The sequence below is a fragment of the Giraffa tippelskirchi genome, chromosome 8 (genome assembly GCF_054371585.1).
Source record: "Giraffa tippelskirchi isolate mGirTip1 chromosome 8, T2T-mGirTip1v1.2.pri, whole genome shotgun sequence".
Classification (NCBI taxonomy): domain Eukaryota; kingdom Metazoa; phylum Chordata; class Mammalia; order Artiodactyla; family Giraffidae; genus Giraffa; species Giraffa tippelskirchi.
In genome coordinates this window covers 67,161,553-67,184,838 of record NC_137282.1, presented here as the reverse complement: position 1 = coordinate 67,184,838, position 23,286 = coordinate 67,161,553, and the positions used below count along the sequence as shown (strand labels likewise).

At 55.0% G+C, this 23,286-nt stretch overlaps 3 protein-coding genes across 3 annotated transcripts; all 3 read left to right on the top strand.

The window, feature by feature from the left end:
* Nucleotides 1-5,140: 5,140 nt before the first annotated feature.
* Nucleotides 5,141-6,943, top strand: LOC145517309 (uncharacterized). Its single transcript, XM_081519587.1, has 3 exons — nucleotides 5,141-5,318; nucleotides 5,718-6,030; nucleotides 6,283-6,943. Exons 1-3 carry the CDS (start codon nucleotides 5,184-5,186, stop codon nucleotides 6,909-6,911), a joined length of 1,077 nt encoding a protein of 358 aa, XP_081375713.1. The 5' UTR covers nucleotides 5,141-5,183; the 3' UTR covers nucleotides 6,912-6,943.
* Nucleotides 6,944-12,689: 5,746 nt separating this feature from the next.
* LOC145517159 (uncharacterized) lies at nucleotides 12,690-14,577 on the top strand. Its single transcript, XM_081519421.1, has 3 exons — nucleotides 12,690-12,960; nucleotides 13,360-13,672; nucleotides 13,925-14,577. Exons 1-3 carry the CDS (start codon nucleotides 12,724-12,726, stop codon nucleotides 14,551-14,553), a joined length of 1,179 nt encoding a protein of 392 aa, XP_081375547.1. The 5' UTR covers nucleotides 12,690-12,723; the 3' UTR covers nucleotides 14,554-14,577.
* A 5,833-nt stretch (nucleotides 14,578-20,410) lies between these two features.
* LOC145517221 (uncharacterized) lies at nucleotides 20,411-22,220 on the top strand. Its single transcript, XM_081519490.1, has 3 exons — nucleotides 20,411-20,603; nucleotides 21,003-21,315; nucleotides 21,568-22,220. The coding sequence occupies exons 1-3, from the start codon at nucleotides 20,469-20,471 to the stop codon at nucleotides 22,194-22,196; spliced, it is 1,077 nt and encodes a 358-aa protein (XP_081375616.1). The 5' UTR covers nucleotides 20,411-20,468; the 3' UTR covers nucleotides 22,197-22,220.
* The last annotated feature ends 1,066 nt before the right edge of the window (nucleotides 22,221-23,286 follow it).

The following is a 23,286-nucleotide window of genomic DNA, read 5'->3' as shown; positions in this document are numbered from 1 at the left end:
TTGGGAAACAGCCGTGATAGTCCTCACTGTCGTAAGGGATTCCTCTGGGGACAACCTGCCCTGGGCACCACACGAGGGAGCAGACCGGCTTCTCTTCCTCTGCCCCCACACCATTCACTCATGAAGGCAGCTCAGGTGTTCTCATGCCCTGCCTGCCTGCCTGCCTGGCTCATCCGTGAGCTGTGACCACCTCCAGGACAGGACTCCACCTTCTGCTCTCTGTGTACCGTGAATCTGCACACAGTGGGCTTTCAGAACCTTAGGAGACTTGAGCCATTCCCACTCGAGCCAGAACCCTCCCCAGGAAGGAAAACAGCTGTGGAGTCCTTTTGGCCCCAGCACTGGTTCCGAAACCCTGGCGGCTCCTAGAGCCTCTACGGTGTGAAGAGGGAGGTCCCTTTTGACAGAGCTTTCCGGCCGTCAGATCTAAGCTGCTGTTTCACTGTCAGCTGTGTCTCTTCCGTTGCAGTGTTGCAGGTGGGCCACGCTGCTCCAAAGGAGCTCACAAGCTGAGTTTCAAGGGAGGTATTGAGAGGACAGGGATGGCTACAACGTGCTGCAAACTGAGTGAGGGTCCCCACAATCCTCAGCAAAGGTGTGTGGTGTGCAAGTGGGGAGTAGAGGGCCCCCAAGTTCCAAAGGAAGGGAGGTACTCGGGAGCTAAAGCCCTTGGCTGCTGTGGTAGCAGCTGCAGATGGCAGCTCGTCCACAGTGCACTTCGAATGAGGTCATATGAGCGGGACTCTGGAAATGGCTCCGAAATCCAGAGAAAGGGGTCAGGGTATGTGGGAATCCGGCGGGGGTGGGGGGTGGATGAAGGAAGGTGTCCTTCCTCTCTCCAGTGCAATTTGGTTTGGTGAGTCTCAAAGCTACCAGATGGCACTTCCCAAGTCAGGCCCCCGCAGGAATCAGGGTGGGCTGCATGCCTCGGCCCCTGCCACAGGGACAAGCCACACCAGTGGCCTCCCTGAGCTCCAATGGCCGGATCTGGGGGTTCTGTCTGGGTGCACACCTGCTTGTTCTGGCCAAGTTCCCCGCTTCTCTGAGCACCAGCTTCAACCTCTCGAATGAGGACATCGATTGCTACCTTGGCACGTTACTCTCTTCATCCTGTGAAGACTCATTAGGCTTATCCTACAATTACTAGCTGGCCCGAGGAGATATCTCCTGAATCCAGATTAAGCTGGAGTCTCCCAGGCTCATCTGGCATGTCTTCCCTGAAGTCTGCCAAAACCCACACCCTTGCGTTTCCAGGGACTCCCCTTAGCCAGCTGGGCAGAAAACCCAGCATGTTTCAAACAAGCTGACAGACAAGCGGGAGAGGACTCACGGGCAGACGGCTTCCCTCAGGTCTCGGGTGGAGCTCTGGGACCACAGCAGCAACAGGCCATCCCAGTCCCTGGGCTCAGCAGCGCCCTCATTCTCACGCCGGCGGCTCTGCCCTGAGGGGAGCAGGAAGGTCACCAACTGCCGCAGGCGGACCTCACGCCCCTCCCACTTATGGAGCCTGACCTCCCCCGGCCCCACCCCTTCCCCTACCCCAGCAGGACGAGAGCTCCTCTTCCCCTGGCTTCTAACGTGAGGCCCGGCCCTGGGCCCCGATTGGGCACTGCCCCAGTCCGGAGCCAATCACAGTGGCCAAGGAGGTGGAAGGCACCGATTGGCCAGGGCCAGGTCATGTGACCATACTCCCCAGGAAACTCAAATATTACCAAGATTCCCTAAGAAACCAATGAACAAAATTATCCAGTAAAGGCAAACCGTACTTTTTAATGAGGCCAAAGTCACAGAAAAAAAAAAAAAAAAGCTTCACAATGAAGTGCTCAAGGAAGCTACAAAATAAACTTTCAAAAAAGTTTAGTAGTTTTTTTAATAGGGTGACGGAGAGCTATACCTATCCCATATATGTGAATTTAGGTTTAAACTAGATTTCCCTTGGCTATTTTATAAGACAAAAAAACCCACATCACCCCCTTTTACTCCCCCCCACACCCAAAAAGTGTTTTAATCTATTGAATTTTTGTGTCCTCAGTTGTGTCTGATTCACGGCAACTCACGATCTCTACACAGCCAGGCTCTTCCGTCCATGGAATTCAGGGCAATTTTTTCTGTCACAGTAAATGCCCACCCTGGGTGATCCAAACGGAAGGGCTCAGAGGCTCCTGAGAGACTAACTCCTTTCAGCTGAGCACAGAGCTGGCTCCTCACTGGGATGCCTGTGGCCTGGGGCTCCCAGAGGGGAGAGCAGCACTCGCCCCACCGTGTGGTCACTGCTGGAAGTGCAGGCTGCTCCTCACTCCCCCTTGACAGTGTCCCTGAGGGCAGAACAGTGTGAAGTTAATCAAGGTGGAAACGCAAACTCCAATGCAAGCAAACTTCCCTCAAGGTCTCCAATACCACTCAGGAACAGGGTATTGGAAACTGCAGGGGATGACATGAATGAAGATGGAGACTTGACACCTTACACCGAGTTCACTTCCAGTTATCCCTAGACAAACACTCCATGAAAACTTGTCACAAATCTAGAGGAACAATGAGCCGAAACCGGACACGTGCTTTGAGTCTTCACACACAAAACTAAAAGGCAGTCCACAAAAAAAACCAGGAGAATACAGTGGACTTTGCAAAATCAAAGATATCTACTGTGGGAAAGACCTCAGTACAAAAGCAAAAGACAGGTCATACATCGCGAGACGAATGAGTGGAAACACAAAGCTTATCAAGGATGTGTCTCCAAACAGACAAAGAACACCAACACAACAAGCCTGTGAAAACTAGGGAAAGGTCTGAAGGGACACCAGACTGAGGAAGACACACACAGAGTATCCCGGATGATGTCCAGCACTGAGGGCCTGAAGAATCAACAGTCTAGTTGTACCTCCTCAGGCCTGTGTGACCCTGGGTGAGGCCTCTGTTTCCCGGTGGCTCTGAGAGATGGACAGGGAGGAAGGGGAAGAGAAATCACTTGCATTTCTAATACTCACAGCAAAGTCTTCCAATGAGAAGGGAATTATCACCCCCACTGACAATGCCATTCACTGAAGTGATCCCCACGGGTCCATCTAACCCAGAAGGGAAGGAAGGACCTGTTCTCACAAAACGGCGAGAGATGGAAGAAGGAAGATCAAGCCCACACCAATCCCTGGAAAGAGAAGCTGTGCTCAGGGCTTGAAAGAATTCCTATTTGGAAAATGATATCCCAGCCCCACAAGGCAATCCACAGCTTCGATGCTATTCCTCCCAAAATGCCAATGCATTTTCGCACCCAACCAAGAATTGCAAAAGGGGTACGGAAACAGAAAAGAGCCTAAATTGTCAATACAATCCGACGAAAAAGCCCCGATACGGACATCCAAGGTTGTGTGAAAGGAAATTAGACGACCAAACTAGGATCCTCAGGAGAGTATCGGAGAAGGCAATGGCGACCCACTCCAGTACTCTTGCCTGGAAAATGCCCTGGACGGAGGAGCCTGGTAGGCTGCAGGCCATGGGGTCGCGCAGAGTCAGACACGACTGAAGTGACTTAGCCGCAGCAGCAGCAGCAGGAGCCGGACAGTATGCTATTGGGAATACAACAACACACACAGATCCAGATCGATGGAATAAAGTTGAGGGTCCAGACACAGACCCCAGCATCCATGCTCAACTCATCTCTGACACAGAAGGGGAGAATATCCAAATGGGAACAAGAAAGCCTCTTCAATACATGTCCATGGGAAAACCAGACAGCTACATCTGAAGAACGCTATTGGTTTTGATCTCAGACCACCTCAATATCGGGGAAAACCTCACCCTAAAGGCTGATGTCATGAGATAGCTAGAAAGAAGCGTAGGTCAAAGGCTCCTTAACATCAGAGTCTCCTTGCCATTTGCTGGGCGGAGGTAGAAATGGGTCTCTTCAAGTAAGGGAAAGAGGTACACGAAGTACACCAATGGGTTTCCATCCAATGGAACCTCTTCACAACAGAGAAGCTAAGCAAGCATTCACAAATGCAAAAGAGAGGAAACGGAACACGAGAGACTCCTTGCAAGTGGTGTATCTGAGAAGGGGTTCATATGGAAAGAGACGAAGAATGCACAGCACTCAGATTCCAAGAAACACCACCACCACCCTTGACCCTTCCCCCATGACCAACTCCGACCTAAAGCCTTTCTCTCCCTCTAACCTATCCCTAAAACATAACCCTCATCTAATCATATACATGTGCATTCCTAGCATCCATCCGTCCACACACGAGAGAGAAAGAGGAAGACACAGACTGAATTGAGAAAGGAAAAGAGAGGGACACAGCCAGAGAGAGACACGGAACCAAAGAGAGGAAAGGAGTCGATGGTCCAGACTTTTCATCAATCTGTCTCGAAGGTAGAAGCAATGACAGCGCCCATCCACCCTAGAAGGGGGAAAAGGACGGAAGGTTTGGAGAGGAAAAGACAAGAACGCAGGGAGCCATTAGAAGCTCAGCCACCCGCAGAAGCCGAGCTGGGACACTTGAACAGAATCTCAATGGAAACAGAGGACCAGAAAGTTGGCCACTCTTTTCTATAAGAGAGGGAGACCTTCGAGTCTTCCTTTCGGTCCTCCAACTTGGATGCGGGGTCTCAAAACAGTCAGGAGGGGGAGTGCCTTTTCCTGGGTACCACGGCACATCCAGGCCTCGTTCTGCCCCATTCTGTGCTGTGTCAGCCCAGGAAGGAATCTTTCTTTCTGAAGTCTCAGCGCACACGCTCCACGTGATATCGGCCCCAGGTGGAAAGGCATGGAGCTGCTCGTAGGCCGACAGACCTAGGAAGCAGATGGGAGAATGACCGCCACTCTGCAGATGGAGAGACTGGGGAAACCCTGAGGGGCATATGCTTGTCCAGGGCCACACCACTTATGAGAAGAAGGAGCCTGGTCTGAGAGCAGCGGGGCCCTCGGAGCTCAGGCCCTGGCTGCACCCAGGCCTCCCCAGGGCTGTCGGCTGGGCTGGGTGGGTGTCACTGTGCCTGCACATGGCTTAAGGGTGGTGGTCGAGCAGTCAGAAACCCAGGGATTCCCTTGGGAAGTTTTGGGGAAGGGACCTCAGCACGAACCCCAGGAAATGATGTCACCTGCCGGCAACAGAACCCAACAGAACCCGCAACCCGGGTATCCAGGCCTCGAGAGCGGAGAGGAGCCCCCAGCCAGATCACTTGCTGCCGAGATGTTCTGCTGTTTGCCCCTGCCCAGAGGCCGGGGCCTCAGGAGAGCTCACAGGCAGTGTGCGTGGGCACCCTGTCGACGTTGGCTCAGGGCACCCCCGAGACGCCTCTGGCCCTTTGCCCGGAGAAACAGAAAGGTAACACGGGGAGCCCCAGGCCGGGCCAGGCCACCTCTCCCATGCCACCCGGAAACACCGGGTCCTTTGCCTGTGTGTGTGGATGCGGGTTTCTCGGGGTGTGTCTCCCTCAAGGAAGCCCAGGTGGATGTGGGGTCAGAAGCCTGCGGACAAGTTGTGTCCACACCCCAGGGGAGAGCATGCTGGGCGGGATGGGGAGAGTGCGGGCAGGGCCGGCCGCCCAGGCTGACCTCACACCCTCAGGTGGGTCTCTTTCCTCCCGGGTGGGGATCTGAGCAGACACACGTCTCTGACCCTTCTGGGCAGAGAAGTTCGAGCAGGCCGAAGCAGCGGCTCCACTGGCCAGGCCCAGCTCGGAAAACTCCCAGCATGGCTGGCTGACGGTCACTGTCGTTGCAGAGCTTCCCACGTGATGAGGCCGAGGACGGGGACACCCCATCCAGCTCCCGGAGGGAGGGGTCGGAGCACCACCCCCCCGCCCGTGAGGCCCAGTGCAGGCTCCAGGTGAGCGTGCCCACGGAGGCATCAGCCCCACCGGGGGCGAAGCGGAGGCGGGGAAGGCCTGCTGCCGAGACACCGCCCAGGATACACCCGGCGGCCCAGTCTGAGGCTGCCACGGAGCTCAGCACACCCGGCTCTGACCCAGAGTCCCGAGAACCCCGGCCTCTGAGGCAGCAGGAGGACCTGGAGCCCAGCACGCCAGAGCACAGAGGTGAGGACGCTGGGGCTGGTGTACGGGAGTGTGTGCGGAGGGGGTGCTGAGCTACACAGGGACGAGTCCCCGAAAGCTGCTGCTGGGCCTGCAGCAAGCGCTGGCCTCACACCCCCCGCCCCCCATCTTGCACACTTCAGTCCCAAAAGACATCCGACCCTGGGTATTCTTTGGGAATCTCTTGGAAGCTTTCTGTCCCGGGATACGCACATGCCAAGGCTGGCCTGCGGGCAAACGATGCTTCTCCCACAGCTCTAGCACTGGCCTCCAACTGGAACCAGGCTCCACTTCCCAGACCTGTCCCTACAGAGGTGGTGGCTCCAGGTGCAGGACCCAGGGATCCACCGAGGGCAGATGGAGAACCGAGACTTGCCCTCGCAGAGACACCAGGCCAGCTGGGTACTGGCCAGCACACCGGGCAGATCGGATCTCCGTGCCTGCAGGACCCCCAGCCCCAGGCACTGATGTCCCACCCCCTCAGCCAGAACCTCCACCTCCACGTGCACCTCTACCTGCTCGGCCTTTGGCAGGAGAACCCGAGGCAGAGGAGGAGTCACCGCCTCGGCAGGGAGAGCCTGCCCTGGCTCCCGCGCAACACCCAGACGCCCACGATGACTCACCCACCCCTGCAGGGAGAACGAGCCCCCGCTCTGGACAGAGACCCAGAGCCCTTGCCGGAAACACCACGTCCAGGGGAGCGGTCGGCTCTGCAGCCTCCACCCCTGTCTGCTCACCGTGGACGCCGTCAACTCGGTCTGCCCCCAGGGGACATGGAGTTCCTTTCCCCCGAACTGCTTTGCATTTGGTTTGTTTCCACCTTTCTGGTGATGTTTTCTTTTTTGCGTGGTTTCCTGTATTTTTGTTGGTTAAGTTGGGATTAGTAAACTTTTTCATCATTGTTGCAATTTGGGAACACTGTTGTGTAACTCTGGTGATACTGTGTTACCATCACCACTTTGTAGTTTCAGACCCGTTCCATCTTTATGCCCCACCCCCCAACAAAGCCTGGATTCAAGGCAAGCACGCCCTGTTCATCCCTCCGCCCGATCCTGAACACAGTTTCATCTTTTCCTTCTGCATTCCTTCCTATATTCTTGGTGTCCCCAATCAATGACTCTCAGTGAAATGACTGAAGGAGTTTTTTTCGGACGCTCCACCTACTGTAAGACTCCACTGGAGAGTTCTCATGTTTATGTCCTTTGAACTAGCCTTTGATAGCCGAAAGGACGTTGTACGTCCTTTCAAGATACCATGTGCCAAACGAAGCCCTTTTGGCAAATGCCATCATTATCTCCAGGCAGGCATTGCTGTTTGAAGGGTGCCATCTCAGCCAGAAGGCAGAGGCTGAGCTCCTCTTGTTGCACCAGCTCCCAAAAGAAGCCAAGAAAGGGAGCTGGAACAACAAACCACCCCAACGCCCAGGAAAGCGTTCTTCATGACAGAAGGCTAGAAAATGACCCAACATCCTTGTGGCCCAGAACCCCTCTAGAAATTCACTGTTCCATAAAAAAGAGAAACAGATGGGAAGTTCCAAGGAGAGGCAATGCCCATGGCCAGTGTATTTTAGAGACGGCCTGACCGCTCCGGGGAAGACACGCACTGACAGAACCCCTTGGGAAACAGCCGTGATAGTCCTCACTGTCGTAAGGGATTCCTCTGGGGACAACCTGCCCTGGGCACCACACGAGGGAGCAGACCGGCTTCTCTTCCTCTGCCCCCACACCATTCACTCATGAAGGCAGCTCAGGTGTTCTCATGCCCTGCCTGCCTGCCTGCCTGGCTCATCCGTGAGCTGTGACCACCTCCAGGACAGGACTCCACCTTCTGCTCTCTGTGTACCGTGAATCTGCACACAGTGGGCTTTCAGAACCTTAGGAGACTTGAGCCATTCCCACTCGAGCCAGAACCCTCCCCAGGAAGGAAAACAGCTGTGGAGTCCTTTTGGCCCCAGCACTGGTTCCGAAACCCTGGCGGCTCCTAGAGCCTCTACGGTGTGAAGAGGGAGGTCCCTTTTGACAGAGCTTTCCGGCCGTCAGATCTAAGCTGCTGTTTCACTGTCAGCTGTGTCTCTTCCGTTGCAGTGTTGCAGGTGGGCCACGCTGCTCCAAAGGAGCTCACAAGCTGAGTTTCAAGGGAGGTATTGAGAGGACAGGGATGGCTACAACGTGCTGCAAACTGAGTGAGGGTCCCCACAATCCTCAGCAAAGGTGTGTGGTGTGCAAGTGGGGAGTAGAGGGCCCCCAAGTTCCAAAGGAAGGGAGGTACTCGGGAGCTAAAGCCCTTGGCTGCTGTGGTAGCAGCTGCAGATGGCAGCTCGTCCACAGTGCACTTCGAATGAGGTCATATGAGCGGGACTCTGGAAATGGCTCCGAAATCCAGAGAAAGGGGTCAGGGTATGTGGGAATCCGGCGGGGGTGGGGGGTGGATGAAGGAAGGTGTCCTTCCTCTCTCCAGTGCAATTTGGTTTGGTGAGTCTCAAAGCTACCAGATGGCACTTCCCAAGTCAGGCCCCCGCAGGAATCAGGGTGGGCTGCATGCCTCGGCCCCTGCCACAGGGACAAGCCACACCAGTGGCCTCCCTGAGCTCCAATGGCCGGATCTGGGGGTTCTGTCTGGGTGCACACCTGCTTGTTCTGGCCAAGTTCCCCGCTTCTCTGAGCACCAGCTTCAACCTCTCGAATGAGGACATCGATTGCTACCTTGGCACGTTACTCTCTTCATCCTGTGAAGACTCATTAGGCTTATCCTACAATTACTAGCTGGCCCGAGGAGATATCTCCTGAATCCAGATTAAGCTGGAGTCTCCCAGGCTCATCTGGCATGTCTTCCCTGAAGTCTGCCAAAACCCACACCCTTGCGTTTCCAGGGACTCCCCTTAGCCAGCTGGGCAGAAAACCCAGCATGTTTCAAACAAGCTGACAGACAAGCGGGAGAGGACTCACGGGCAGACGGCTTCCCTCAGGTCTCGGGTGGAGCTCTGGGACCACAGCAGCAACAGGCCATCCCAGTCCCTGGGCTCAGCAGCGCCCTCATTCTCACGCCGGCGGCTCTGCCCTGAGGGGAGCAGGAAGGTCACCAACTGCCGCAGGCGGACCTCACGCCCCTCCCACTTATGGAGCCTGACCTCCCCCGGCCCCACCCCTTCCCCTACCCCAGCAGGACGAGAGCTCCTCTTCCCCTGGCTTCTAACGTGAGGCCCGGCCCTGGGCCCCGATTGGGCACTGCCCCAGTCCGGAGCCAATCACAGTGGCCAAGGAGGTGGAAGGCACCGATTGGCCAGGGCCAGGTCATGTGACCATACTCCCCAGGAAACTCAAATATTACCAAGATTCCCTAAGAAACCAATGAACAAAATTATCCAGTAAAGGCAAACCGTACTTTTTAATGAGGCCAAAGTCACAGAAAAAAAAAAAAAAAAGCTTCACAATGAAGTGCTCAAGGAAGCTACAAAATAAACTTTCAAAAAAGTTTAGTAGTTTTTTTAATAGGGTGACGGAGAGCTATACCTATCCCATATATGTGAATTTAGGTTTAAACTAGATTTCCCTTGGCTATTTTATAAGACAAAAAAACCCACATCACCCCCTTTTACTCCCCCCCACACCCAAAAAGTGTTTTAATCTATTGAATTTTTGTGTCCTCAGTTGTGTCTGATTCACGGCAACTCACGATCTCTACACAGCCAGGCTCTTCCGTCCATGGAATTCAGGGCAATTTTTTCTGTCACAGTAAATGCCCACCCTGGGTGATCCAAACGGAAGGGCTCAGAGGCTCCTGAGAGACTAACTCCTTTCAGCTGAGCACAGAGCTGGCTCCTCACTGGGATGCCTGTGGCCTGGGGCTCCCAGAGGGGAGAGCAGCACTCGCCCCACCGTGTGGTCACTGCTGGAAGTGCAGGCTGCTCCTCACTCCCCCTTGACAGTGTCCCTGAGGGCAGAACAGTGTGAAGTTAATCAAGGTGGAAACGCAAACTCCAATGCAAGCAAACTTCCCTCAAGGTCTCCAATACCACTCAGGAACAGGGTATTGGAAACTGCAGGGGATGACATGAATGAAGATGGAGACTTGACACCTTACACCGAGTTCACTTCCAGTTATCCCTAGACAAACACTCCATGAAAACTTGTCACAAATCTAGAGGAACAATGAGCCGAAACCGGACACGTGCTTTGAGTCTTCACACACAAAACTAAAAGGCAGTCCACAAAAAAAACCAGGAGAATACAGTGGACTTTGCAAAATCAAAGATATCTACTGTGGGAAAGACCTCAGTACAAAAGCAAAAGACAGGTCATACATCGCGAGACGAATGAGTGGAAACACAAAGCTTATCAAGGATGTGTCTCCAAACAGACAAAGAACACCAACACAACAAGCCTGTGAAAACTAGGGAAAGGTCTGAAGGGACACCAGACTGAGGAAGACACACACAGAGTATCCCGGATGATGTCCAGCACTGAGGGCCTGAAGAATCAACAGTCTAGTTGTACCTCCTCAGGCCTGTGTGACCCTGGGTGAGGCCTCTGTTTCCCGGTGGCTCTGAGAGATGGACAGGGAGGAAGGGGAAGAGAAATCACTTGCATTTCTAATACTCACAGCAAAGTCTTCCAATGAGAAGGGAATTATCACCCCCACTGACAATGCCATTCACTGAAGTGATCCCCACGGGTCCATCTAACCCAGAAGGGAAGGAAGGACCTGTTCTCACAAAACGGCGAGAGATGGAAGAAGGAAGATCAAGCCCACACCAATCCCTGGAAAGAGAAGCTGTGCTCAGGGCTTGAAAGAATTCCTATTTGGAAAATGATATCCCAGCCCCACAAGGCAATCCACAGCTTCGATGCTATTCCTCCCAAAATGCCAATGCATTTTCGCACCCAACCAAGAATTGCAAAAGGGGTACGGAAACAGAAAAGAGCCTAAATTGTCAATACAATCCGACGAAAAAGCCCCGATACGGACATCCAAGGTTGTGTGAAAGGAAATTAGACGACCAAACTAGGATCCTCAGGAGAGTATCGGAGAAGGCAATGGCGACCCACTCCAGTACTCTTGCCTGGAAAATGCCCTGGACGGAGGAGCCTGGTAGGCTGCAGGCCATGGGGTCGCGCAGAGTCAGACACGACTGAAGTGACTTAGCCGCAGCAGCAGCAGCAGGAGCCGGACAGTATGCTATTGGGAATACAACAACACACACAGATCCAGATCGATGGAATAAAGTTGAGGGTCCAGACACAGACCCCAGCATCCATGCTCAACTCATCTCTGACACAGAAGGGGAGAATATCCAAATGGGAACAAGAAAGCCTCTTCAATACATGTCCATGGGAAAACCAGACAGCTACATCTGAAGAACGCTATTGGTTTTGATCTCAGACCACCTCAATATCGGGGAAAACCTCACCCTAAAGGCTGATGTCATGAGATAGCTAGAAAGAAGCGTAGGTCAAAGGCTCCTTAACATCAGAGTCTCCTTGCCATTTGCTGGGCGGAGGTAGAAATGGGTCTCTTCAAGTAAGGGAAAGAGGTACACGAAGTACACCAATGGGTTTCCATCCAATGGAACCTCTTCACAACAGAGAAGCTAAGCAAGCATTCACAAATGCAAAAGAGAGGAAACGGAACACGAGAGACTCCTTGCAAGTGGTGTATCTGAGAAGGGGTTCATATGGAAAGAGACGAAGAATGCACAGCACTCAGATTCCAAGAAACACCACCACCACCCTTGACCCTTCCCCCATGACCAACTCCGACCTAAAGCCTTTCTCTCCCTCTAACCTATCCCTAAAACATAACCCTCATCTAATCATATACATGTGCATTCCTAGCATCCATCCGTCCACACACGAGAGAGAAAGAGGAAGACACAGACTGAATTGAGAAAGGAAAAGAGAGGGACACAGCCAGAGAGAGACACGGAACCAAAGAGAGGAAAGGAGTCGATGGTCCAGACTTTTCATCAATCTGTCTCGAAGGTAGAAGCAATGACAGCGCCCATCCACCCCAGAAGGGGGAAAAGGACGGAAGGTTTGGAGAGGAAAAGACAAGAACGCAGGGAGCCATTAGAAGCTCAGCCACCCGCAGAAGCCGAGCTGGGACACTTGAACAGAATCTCAATGGAAACAGAGGACCAGAAAGTTGGCCACTCTTTTCTATAAGAGAGGGAGACCTTCGAGTCTTCCTTTCGGTCCTCCAACTTGGATGCGGGGTCTCAAAACAGTCAGGAGGGGGAGTGCCTTTTCCTGGGTACCACGGCACATCCAGGCCTCGTTCTGCCCCATTCTGTGCTGTGTCAGCCCAGGAAGGAATCTTTCTTTCTGAAGTCTCAGCGCACACGCTCCACGTGATATCGGCCCCAGGTGGAAAGGCATGGAGCTGCTCGTAGGCCGACAGACCTAGGAAGCAGATGGGAGAATGACCGCCACTCTGCAGATGGAGAGACTGGGGAAACCCTGAGGGGCATATGCTTGTCCAGGGCCACACCACTTATGAGAAGAAGGAGCCTGGTCTGAGAGCAGCGGGGCCCTCGGAGCTCAGGCCCTGGCTGCACCCAGGCCTCCCCAGGGCTGTCGGCTGGGCTGGGTGGGTGTCACTGTGCCTGCACATGGCTTAAGGGTGGTGGTCGAGCAGTCAGAAACCCAGGGATTCCCTTGGGAAGTTTTGGGGAAGGGACCTCAGCACGAACCCCAGGAAATGATGTCACCTGCCGGCAACAGAACCCAACAGAACCCGCAACCCGGGTATCCAGGCCTCGAGAGCGGAGAGGAGCCCCCAGCCAGATCACTTGCTGCCGAGATGTTCTGCTGTTTGCCCCTGCCCAGAGGCCGGGGCCTCAGGAGAGCTCACAGGCAGTGTGCGTGGGCACCCTGTCGACGTTGGCTCAGGGCACCCCCGAGACGCCTCTGGCCCTTTGCCCGGAGAAACAGAAAGGTAACACGGGGAGCCCCAGGCCGGGCCAGGCCACCTCTCCCATGCCACCCGGAAACACCGGGTCCTTTGCCTGTGTGTGTGGATGCGGGTTTCTCGGGGTGTGTCTCCCTCAAGGAAGCCCAGGTGGATGTGGGGTCAGAAGCCTGCGGACAAGTTGTGTCCACACCCCAGGGGAGAGCATGCTGGGCGGGATGGGGAGAGTGCGGGCAGGGCCGGCCGCCCAGGCTGACCTCACACCCTCAGGTGGGTCTCTTTCCTCCCGGGTGGGGATCTGAGCAGACACACGTCTCTGACCCTTCTGGGCAGAGAAGTTCGAGCAGGCCGAAGCAGCGGCTCCACTGGCCAGGCCCAGCTCGGAAAACTCCCAGCATGGCTGGCTGACGGTCACTGTCGTTGCAGAGCTTCCCACGTGATGAGGCCGAGGACGGGGACACCCCATCCAGCTCCCGGAGGGAGGGGTCGGAGCACCACCCCCCCGCCCGTGAGGCCCAGTGCAGGCTCCAGGTGAGCGTGCCCACGGAGGCATCAGCCCCACCGGGGGCGAAGCGGAGGCGGGGAAGGCCTGCTGCCGAGACACCGCCCAGGATACACCCGGCGGCCCAGTCTGAGGCTGCCACGGAGCTCAGCACACCCGGCTCCGACCCAGAGTCCCGAGAACCCCGGCCTCTGAGGCAGCAGGAGGACCTGGAGCCCAGCACGCCAGAGCACAGAGGTGAGGACGCTGGGGCTGGTGTACGGGAGTGTGTGCGGAGGGGGTGCTGAGCTACACAGGGACGAGTCCCCGAAAGCTGCTGCTGGGCCTGCAGCAAGCGCTGGCCTCACACCCCCCGCCCCCCATCTTGCACACTTCAGTCCCAAAAGACATCCGACCCTGGGTATTCTTTGGGAATCTCTTGGAAGCTTTCTGTCCCGGGATACGCACATGCCAAGGCTGGCCTGCGGGCAAACGATGCTTCTCCCACAGCTCTAGCACTGGCCTCCAACTGGAACCAGGCTCCACTTCCCAGACCTGTCCCTACAGAGGTGGTGGCTCCAGGTGCAGGACCCAGGGATCCACCGAGGGCAGATGGAGAACCGAGACTTGCCCTCGCAGAGACACCAGGCCAGCTGGGTACTGGCCAGCACACCGGGCAGATCGGATCTCCGTGCCTGCAGGACCCCCAGCCCCAGGCACTGATGTCCCACCCCCTCAGCCAGAACCTCCACCTCCACGTGCACCTCTACCTGCTCGGCCTTTGGCAGGAGAACCCGAGGCAGAGGAGGAGTCACCGCCTCGGCAGGGAGAGCCTGCCCTGGCTCCCGCGCAACACCCAGACGCCCACGATGACTCACCCACCCCTGCAGGGAGAACGAGCCCCCGCTCTGGACAGAGACCCAGAGCCCTTGCCGGAAACACCACGTCCAGGGGAGCGGTCGGCTCTGCAGCCTCCATCCCTGTCTGCTCACCGTGGACGCCGTCAACTCGGTCTGCCCCCAGGGGACATGGAGTTCCTTTCCCCCGAACTGCTTTGCATTTGGTTTGTTTCCACCTTTCTGGTGATGTTTTCTTTTTTGCGTGGTTTCCTGTATTTTTGTTGGTTAAGTTGGGATTAGTAAACTTTTTCATCATTGTTGCAATTTGGGAACACTGTTGTGTAACTCTGGTGATACTGTGTTACCATCACCACTTTGTAGTTTCAGACCCGTTCCATCTTTATGCCCCACCCCCCAACAAAGCCTGGATTCAAGGCAAGCACGCCCTGTTCATCCCTCCGCCCGATCCTGAACACAGTTTCATCTTTTCCTTCTGCATTCCTTCCTATATTCTTGGTGTCCCCAATCAATGACTCTCAGTGAAATGACTGAAGGAGTTTTTTTCGGACGCTCCACCTACTGTAAGACTCCACTGGAGAGTTCTCATGTTTATGTCCTTTGAACTAGCCTTTGATAGCTGAAAGGACGTTGTACGTCCTTTCAAGATACCATGTGCCAAACGAAGCCCTTTTGGCAAATGCCATCATTATCTCCAGGCAGGCATTGCTGTTTGAAGGGTGCCATCTCAGCCAGAAGGCAGAGGCTGAGCTCCTCTTGTTGCACCAGCTCCCAAAAGAAGCCAAGAAAGGGAGCTGGAACAACAAACCACCCCAACGCCCAGGAAAGCGTTCTTCATGACAGAAGGCTAGAAAATGACCCAACATCCTTGTGGCCCAGAACCCCTCTAGAAATTCACTGTTCCATAAAAAAGAGAAACAGATGGGAAGTTCCAAGGAGAGGCAATGCCCATGGCCAGTGTATTTTAGAGACGGCCTGACCGCTCCGGGGAAGACACGCACTGACAGAACCCCTTGGGAAACAGCCGTGATAGTCCTCACTGTCGTAAGGGATTCCTCTGGGGACAACCTGCCCTGGGCACCACACGAGGGAGCAGACCGGCTTCTCTTCCTCTGCCCCCACACCATTCACTCATGAAGGCAGCTCAGGTGTTCTCATGCCCTGCCTGCCTGCCTGCCTGGCTCATCCGTGAGCTGTGACCACCTCCAGGACAGGACTCCACCTTCTGCTCTCTGTGTACCGTGAATCTGCACACAGTGGGCTTTCAGAACCTTAGGAGACTTGAGCCATTCCCACTCGAGCCAGAACCCTCCCCAGGAAGGAAAACAGCTGTGGAGTCCTTTTGGCCCCAGCACTGGTTCCGAAACCCTGGCGGCTCCTAGAGCCTCTACGGTGTGAAGAGGGAGGTCCCTTTTGACAGAGCTTTCCGGCCGTCAGATCTAAGCTGCTGTTTCACTGTCAGCTGTGTCTCTTCCGTTGCAGTGTTGCAGGTGGGCCACGCTGCTCCAAAGGAGCTCACAAGCTGAGTTTCAAGGGAGGTATTGAGAGGACAGGGATGGCTACAACGTGCTGCAAACTGAGTGAGGGTCCCCACAATCCTCAGCAAAGGTGTGTGGTGTGCAAGTGGGGAGTAGAGGGCCCCCAAGTTCCAAAGGAAGGGAGGTACTCGGGAGCTAAAGCCCTTGGCTGCTGTGGTAGCAGCTGCAGATGGCAGCTCGTCCACAGTGCACTTCGAATGAGGTCATATGAGCGGGACTCTGGAAATGGCTCCGAAATCCAGAGAAAGGGGTCAGGGTATGTGGGAATCCGGCGGGGGTGGGGGGTGGATGAAGGAAGGTGTCCTTCCTCTCTCCAGTGCAATTTGGTTTGGTGAGTCTCAAAGCTACCAGATGGCACTTCCCAAGTCAGGCCCCCGCAGGAATCAGGGTGGGCTGCATGCCTCGGCCCCTGCCACAGGGACAAGCCACACCAGTGGCCTCCCTGAGCTCCAATGGCCGGATCTGGGGGTTCTGTCTGGGTGCACACCTGCTTGTTCTGGCCAAGTTCCCCGCTTCTCTGAGCACCAGCTTCAACCTCTCGAATGAGGACATCGATTGCTACCTTGGCACGTTACTCTCTTCATCCTGTGAAGACTCATTAGGCTTATCCTACAATTACTAGCTGGCCCGAGGAGATATCTCCTGAATCCAGATTAAGCTGGAGTCTCCCAGGCTCATCTGGCATGTCTTCCCTGAAGTCTGCCAAAACCCACACCCTTGCGTTTCCAGGGACTCCCCTTAGCCAGCTGGGCAGAAAACCCAGCATGTTTCAAACAAGCTGACAGACAAGCGGGAGAGGACTCACGGGCAGACGGCTTCCCTCAGGTCTCGGGTGGAGCTCTGGGACCACAGCAGCAACAGGCCATCCCAGTCCCTGGGCTCAGCAGCGCCCTCATTCTCACGCCGGCGGCTCTGCCCTGAGGGGAGCAGGAAGGTCACCAACTGCCGCAGGCGGACCTCACGCCCCTCCCACTTATGGAGCCTGACCTCCCCCGGCCCCACCCCTTCCCCTACCCCAGCAGGACGAGAGCTCCTCTTCCCCTGGCTTCTAACGTGAGGCCCGGCCCTGGGCCCCGATTGGGCACTGCCCCAGTCCGGAGCCAATCACAGTGGCCAAGGAGGTGGAAGGCACCGATTGGCCAGGGCCAGGTCATGTGACCATACTCCCCAGGAAACTCAAATATTACCAAGATTCCCTAAGAAACCAATGAACAAAATTATCCAGTAAAGGCAAACCGTACTTTTTAATGAGGCCAAAGTCACAGAAAAAAAAAAAAAAAAAGCTTCACAATGAAGTGCTCAAGGAAGCTACAAAATAAACTTTCAAAAAAGTTTAGTAGTTTTTTTAATAGGGTGACGGAGAGCTATACCTATCCCATATATGTGAATTTAGGTTTAAACTAGATTTCCCTTGGCTATTTTATAAGACAAAAAAACCCACATCACCCCCTTTTACTCCCCCCCACACCCAAAAAGTGTTTTAATCTATTGAATTTTTGTGTCCTCAGTTGTGTCTGATTCACGGCAACTCACGATCTCTACACAGCCAGGCTCTTCCGTCCATGGAATTCAGGGCAATTTTTTCTGTCACAGTAAATGCCCACCCTGGGTGATCCAAACGGAAGGGCTCAGAGGCTCCTGAGAGACTAACTCCTTTCAGCTGAGCACAGAGCTGGCTCCTCACTGGGATGCCTGTGGCCTGGGGCTCCCAGAGGGGAGAGCAGCACTCGCCCCACCGTGTGGTCACTGCTGGAAGTGCAGGCTGCTCCTCACTCCCCCTTGACAGTGTCCCTGAGGGCAGAACAGTGTGAAGTTAATCAAGGTGGAAACGCAAACTCCAATGCAAGCAAACTTCCCTCAAGGTCTCCAATACCACTCAGGAACAGGGTATTGGAAACTGCAGGGGATGACATGAATGAAGATGGAGACTTGACACCTTACACCGAGTTCACTTCCAGTTATCCCTAGACAAACACTCCATGAAAACTTGTCACAAATCTAGAGGAACAATGAGCCGAAACCGGACACGTGCTTTGAGTCTTCACACACAAAACTAAAAGGCAGTCCACAAAAAAAACCAGGAGAATACAGTGGACTTTGCAAAATCAAAGATATCTACTGTGGGAAAGACCTCAGTACAAAAGCAAAAGACAGGTCACACATCGCGAGACGAATGAGTGGAAACACAAAGCTTATCAAGGATGTGTCTCCAAACAGACAAAGAACACCAACACAACAAGCCTGTGAAAACTAGGGAAAGGTCTGAAGGGACACCAGACTGAGGAAGACACACACAGAGTATCCCGGATGATGTCCAGCACTGAGGGCCTGAAGAATCAACAGTCTAGTTGTACCTCCTCAGGCCTGTGTGACCCTGGGTGAGGCCTCTGTTTCCCGGTGGCTCTGAGAGATGGACAGGGAGGAAGGGGAAGAGAAATCACTTGCATTTCTAATACTCACAGCAAAGTCTTCCAATGAGAAGGGAATTATCACCCCCACTGACAATGCCATTCACTGAAGTGATCCCCACGGGTCCATCTAACCCAGAAGGGAAGGAAGGACCTGTTCTCACAAAACGGCGAGAGATGGAAGAAGGAAGATCAAGCCCACACCAATCCCTGGAAAGAGAAGCTGTGCTCAGGGCTTGAAAGAATTCCTATTTGGAAAATGATATCCCAGCCCCACAAGGCAATCCACAGCTTCGATGCTATTCCTCCCAAAATGCCAATGCATTTTCGCACCCAACCAAGAATTGCAAAAGGGGTACGGAAACAGAAAAGAGCCTAAATTGTCAATACAATCCGACGAAAAAGCCCCGATACGGACATCCAAGGTTGTGTGAAAGGAAATTAGACGACCAAACTAGGATCCTCAGGAGAGTATCGGAGAAGGCAATGGCGACCCACTCCAGTACTCTTGCCTGGAAAATGCCCTGGACGGAGGAGCCTGGTAGGCTGCAGGCCATGGGGTCGCGCAGAGTCAGACACGACTGAAGTGACTTAGCCGCAGCAGCAGCAGCAGGAGCCGGACAGTATGCTATTGGGAATACAACAACACACACAGATCCAGATCGATGGAATAAAGTTGAGGGTCCAGACACAGACCCCAGCATCCATGCTCAACTCATCTCTGACACAGAAGGGGAGAATATCCAAATGGGAACAAGAAAGCCTCTTCAATACATGTCCATGGGAAAACCAGACAGCTACATCTGAAGAACGCTATTGGTTTTGATCTCAGACCACCTCAATATCGGGGAAAACCTCACCCTAAAGGCTGATGTCATGAGATAGCTAGAAAGAAGCGTAGGTCAAAGGCTCCTTAACATCAGAGTCTCCTTGCCATTTGCTGGGCGGAGGTAGAAATGGGTCTCTTCAAGTAAGGGAAAGAGGTACACGAAGTACACCAATGGGTTTCCATCCAATGGAACCTCTTCACAACAGAGAAGCTAAGCAAGCATTCACAAATGCAAAAGAGAGGAAACGGAACACGAGAGACTCCTTGCAAGTGGTGTATCTGAGAAGGGGTTCATATGGAAAGAGACGAAGAATGCACAGCACTCAGATTCCAAGAAACACCACCACCACCCTTGACCCTTCCCCCATGACCAACTCCGACCTAAAGCCTTTCTCTCCCTCTAACCTATCCCTAAAACATAACCCTCATCTAATCATATACATGTGCATTCCTAGCATCCATCCGTCCACACACGAGAGAGAAAGAGGAAGACACAGACTGAATTGAGAAAGGAAAAGAGAGGGACACAGCCAGAGAGAGACACGGAACCAAAGAGAGGAAAGGAGTCGATGGTCCAGACTTTTCATCAATCTGTCTCGAAGGTAGAAGCAATGACAGCGCCCATCCACCCCAGAAGGGGGAAAAGGACGGAAGGTTTGGAGAGGAAAAGACAAGAACGCAGGGAGCCATTAGAAGCTCAGCCACCCGCAGAAGCCGAGCTGGGACACTTGAACAGAATCTCAATGGAAACAGAGGACCAGAAAGTTGGCCACTCTTTTCTATAAGAGAGGGAGACCTTCGAGTCTTCCTTTCGGTCCTCCAACTTGGATGCGGGGTCTCAAAACAGTCAGGAGGGGGAGTGCCTTTTCCTGGGTACCACGGCACATCCAGGCCTCGTTCTGCCCCATTCTGTGCTGTGTCAGCCCAGGAAGGAATCTTTCTTTCTGAAGTCTCAGCGCACACGCTCCACGTGATATCGGCCCCAGGTGGAAAGGCATGGAGCTGCTCGTAGGCCGACAGACCTAGGAAGCAGATGGGAGAATGACCGCCACTCTGCAGATGGAGAGACTGGGGAAACCCTGAGGGGCATATGCTTGTCCAGGGCCACACCACTTATGAGAAGAAGGAGCCTGGTCTGAGAGCAGCGGGGCCCTCGGAGCTCAGGCCCTGGCTGCACCCAGGCCTCCCCAGGGCTGTCGGCTGGGCTGGGTGGGTGTCACTGTGCCTGCACATGGCTTAAGGGTGGTGGTCGAGCAGTCAGAAACCCAGGGATTCGCTTGGGAAGTTTTGGGGAAGGGACCTCAGCACGAACCCCAGGAAATGATGTCACCTGCCGGCAACAGAACCCAACAGAACCCGCAACCCGGGTATCCAGGCCTCGAGAGCGGAGAGGAGCCCCCAGCCAGATCACTTGCTGCCGAGATGTTCTGCTGTTTGCCCCTGCCCAGAGGCCGGGGCCTCAGGAGAGCTCACAGGCAGTGTGCGTGGGCACCCTGTCGACGTTGGCTCAGGGCACCCCCGAGACGCCTCTGGCCCTTTGCCCGGAGAAACAGAAAGGTAACACGGGGAGCCCCAGGCCGGGCCAGGCCACCTCTCCCATGCCACCCGGAAACACCGGGTCCTTTGCCTGTGTGTGTGGATGCGGGTTTCTCGGGGTGTGTCTCCCTCAAGGAAGCCCAGGTGGATGTGGGGTCAGAAGCCTGCGGACAAGTTGTGTCCACACCCCAGGGGAGAGCATGCTGGGCGGGATGGGGAGAGTGCGGGCAGGGCCGGCCGCCCAGGCTGACCTCACACCCTCAGGTGGGTCTCTTTCCTCCCGGGTGGGGATCTGAGCAGACACACGTCTCTGACCCTTCTGGGCAGAGAAGTTCGAGCAGGCCGAAGCAGCGGCTCCACTGGCCAGGCCCAGCTCGGAAAACTCCCAGCATGGCTGGCTGACGGTCACTGTCGTTGCAGAGCTTCCCACGTGATGAGGCCGAGGACGGGGACACCCCATCCAGCTCCCGGAGGGAGGGGTCGGAGCACCACCCCCCCGCCCGTGAGGCCCAGTGCAGGCTCCAGGTGAGCGTGCCCACGGAGGCATCAGCCCCACCGGGGGCGAAGCGGAGGCGGGGAAGGCCTGCTGCCGAGACACCGCCCAGGATACACCCGGCGGCCCAGTCTGAGGCTGCCACGGAGCTCAGCACACCCGGCTCCGACCCAGAGTCCCGAGAACCCCGGCCTCTGAGGCAGCAGGAGGACCTGGAGCCCAGCACGCCAGAGCACAGAGGTGAGGACGCTGGGGCTGGTGTACGGGAGTGTGTGCGGAGGGGGTGCTGAGCTACACAGGGACGAGTCCCCGAAAGCTGCTGCTGGGCCTGCAGCAAGCGCTGGCCTCACACCCCCCGCCCCCCATCTTGCACACTTCAGTCCCAAAAGACATCCGACCCTGGGTATTCTTTGGGAATCTCTTGGAAGCTTTCTGTCCCGGGATACGCACATGCCAAGGCTGGCCTGCGGGCAAACAATGCTTCTCCCACAGCTCTAGCACTGGCCTCCAACTGGAACCAGGCTCCACTTCCCAGACCTGTCCCTACAGAGGTGGTGGCTCCAGGTGCAGGACCCAGGGATCCACCGAGGGCAGATGGAGAACCGAGACTTGCCCTCGCAGAGACACCAGGCCAGCTGGGTACTGGCCAGCACACCGGGCAGATCGGATCTCCGTGCCTGCAGGACCCCCAGCCCCAGGCACTGATGTCCCACCCCCTCAGCCAGAACCTCCACCTCCACGTGCACCTCTACCTGCTCGGCCTTTGGCAGGAGAACCCGAGGCAGAGGAGGAGTCACCGCCTCGGCAGGGAGAGCCTGCCCTGGCTCCCGCGCAACACCCAGACGCCCACGATGACTCACCCACCCCTGCAGGGAGAACGAGCCCCCGCTCTGGACAGAGACCCAGAGCCCTTGCCGGAAACACCACGTCCAGGGGAGCGGTCGGCTCTGCAGCCTCCATCCCTGTCTGCTCACCGTGGACGCCGTCAACTCGGTCTGCCCCCAGGGGACATGGAGTTCCTTTCCCCCGAACTGCTTTGCATTTGGTTTGTTTCCACCTTTCTGGTGATGTTTTCTTTTTTGCGTGGTTTCCTGTATTTTTGTTGGTTAAGTTGGGATTAGTAAACTTTTTCATCATTGTTGCAATTTGGGAACACTGTTGTGTAACTCTGGTGATACTGTGTTACCATCACCACTTTGTAGTTTCAGACCCGTTCCATCTTTATGCCCCACCCCCCAACAAAGCCTGGATTCAAGGCAAGCACGCCCTGTTCATCCCTCCGCCCGATCCTGAACACAGTTTCATCTTTTCCTTCTGCATTCCTTCCTATATTCTTGGTGTCCCCAATCAATGACTCTCAGTGAAATGACTGAAGGAGTTTTTTTCGGACGCTCCACCTACTGTAAGACTCCACTGGAGAGTTCTCATGTTTATGTCCTTTGAACTAGCCTTTGATAGCTGAAAGGACGTTGTACGTCCTTTCAAGATACCATGTGCCAAACGAAGCCCTTTTGGCAAATGCCATCATTATCTCCAGGCAGGCATTGCTGTTTGAAGGGTGCCATCTCAGCCAGAAGGCAGAGGCTGAGCTCCTCTTGTTGCACCAGCTCCCAAAAGAAGCCAAGAAAGGGAGCTGGAACAACAAACCACCCCAACGCCCAGGAAAGCGTTCTTCATGACAGAAGGCTAGAAAATGACCCAACATCCTTGTGGCCCAGAACCCCTCTAGAAATTCACTGTTCCATAAAAAAGAGAAACAGATGGGAAGTTCCAAGGAGAGGCAATGCCCATGGCCAGTGTATTTTAGAGACGGCCTGACCGCTCCGGGGAAGACACGCACTGACAGAACCCCTTGGGAAACAGCCGTGATAGTCCTCACTGTCGTAAGGGATTCCTCTGGGGACAACCTGCCCTGGGCACCACACGAGGGAGCAGACCGGCTTCTCTTCCTCTGCCCCCACACCATTCACTCATGAAGGCAGCTCAGGTGTTCTCATGCCCTGCCTGCCTGCCTGCCTGGCTCATCCGTGAGCTGTGACCACCTCCAGGACAGGACTCCACCTTCTGCTCTCTGTGTACCGTGAATCTGCACACAGTGGGCTTTCAGAACCTTAGGAGACTTGAGCCATTCCCACTCGAGCCAGAACCCTCCCCAGGAAGGAAAACAGCTGTGCAGTCCTTTTGGCCCCAGCACTGGTTCCGAAACCCTGG

Coding starts and splice junctions, on each gene's coding strand:
- LOC145517309 (XM_081519587.1), top strand. CDS start 5,184: ATGTTCTGCTGTTTGCCCCTGCCCAGAGGCCGGGGCCTCAGGAGAGCT. Junction 5,319..5,717: donor TTGCCCGGAGAAACAGAAAG/GTAACACGGGGA, acceptor CTGTCGTTGCAG/AGCTTCCCACGTGATGAGGC. Junction 6,031..6,282: donor CAGCACGCCAGAGCACAGAG/GTGAGGACGCTG, acceptor CTTCTCCCACAG/CTCTAGCACTGGCCTCCAAC.
- LOC145517159 (XM_081519421.1), top strand. CDS start 12,724: ATGATGTCACCTGCCGGCAACAGAACCCAACAGAACCCGCAACCCGGG. Junction 12,961..13,359: donor TTGCCCGGAGAAACAGAAAG/GTAACACGGGGA, acceptor CTGTCGTTGCAG/AGCTTCCCACGTGATGAGGC. Junction 13,673..13,924: donor CAGCACGCCAGAGCACAGAG/GTGAGGACGCTG, acceptor CTTCTCCCACAG/CTCTAGCACTGGCCTCCAAC.
- LOC145517221 (XM_081519490.1), top strand. CDS start 20,469: ATGTTCTGCTGTTTGCCCCTGCCCAGAGGCCGGGGCCTCAGGAGAGCT. Junction 20,604..21,002: donor TTGCCCGGAGAAACAGAAAG/GTAACACGGGGA, acceptor CTGTCGTTGCAG/AGCTTCCCACGTGATGAGGC. Junction 21,316..21,567: donor CAGCACGCCAGAGCACAGAG/GTGAGGACGCTG, acceptor CTTCTCCCACAG/CTCTAGCACTGGCCTCCAAC.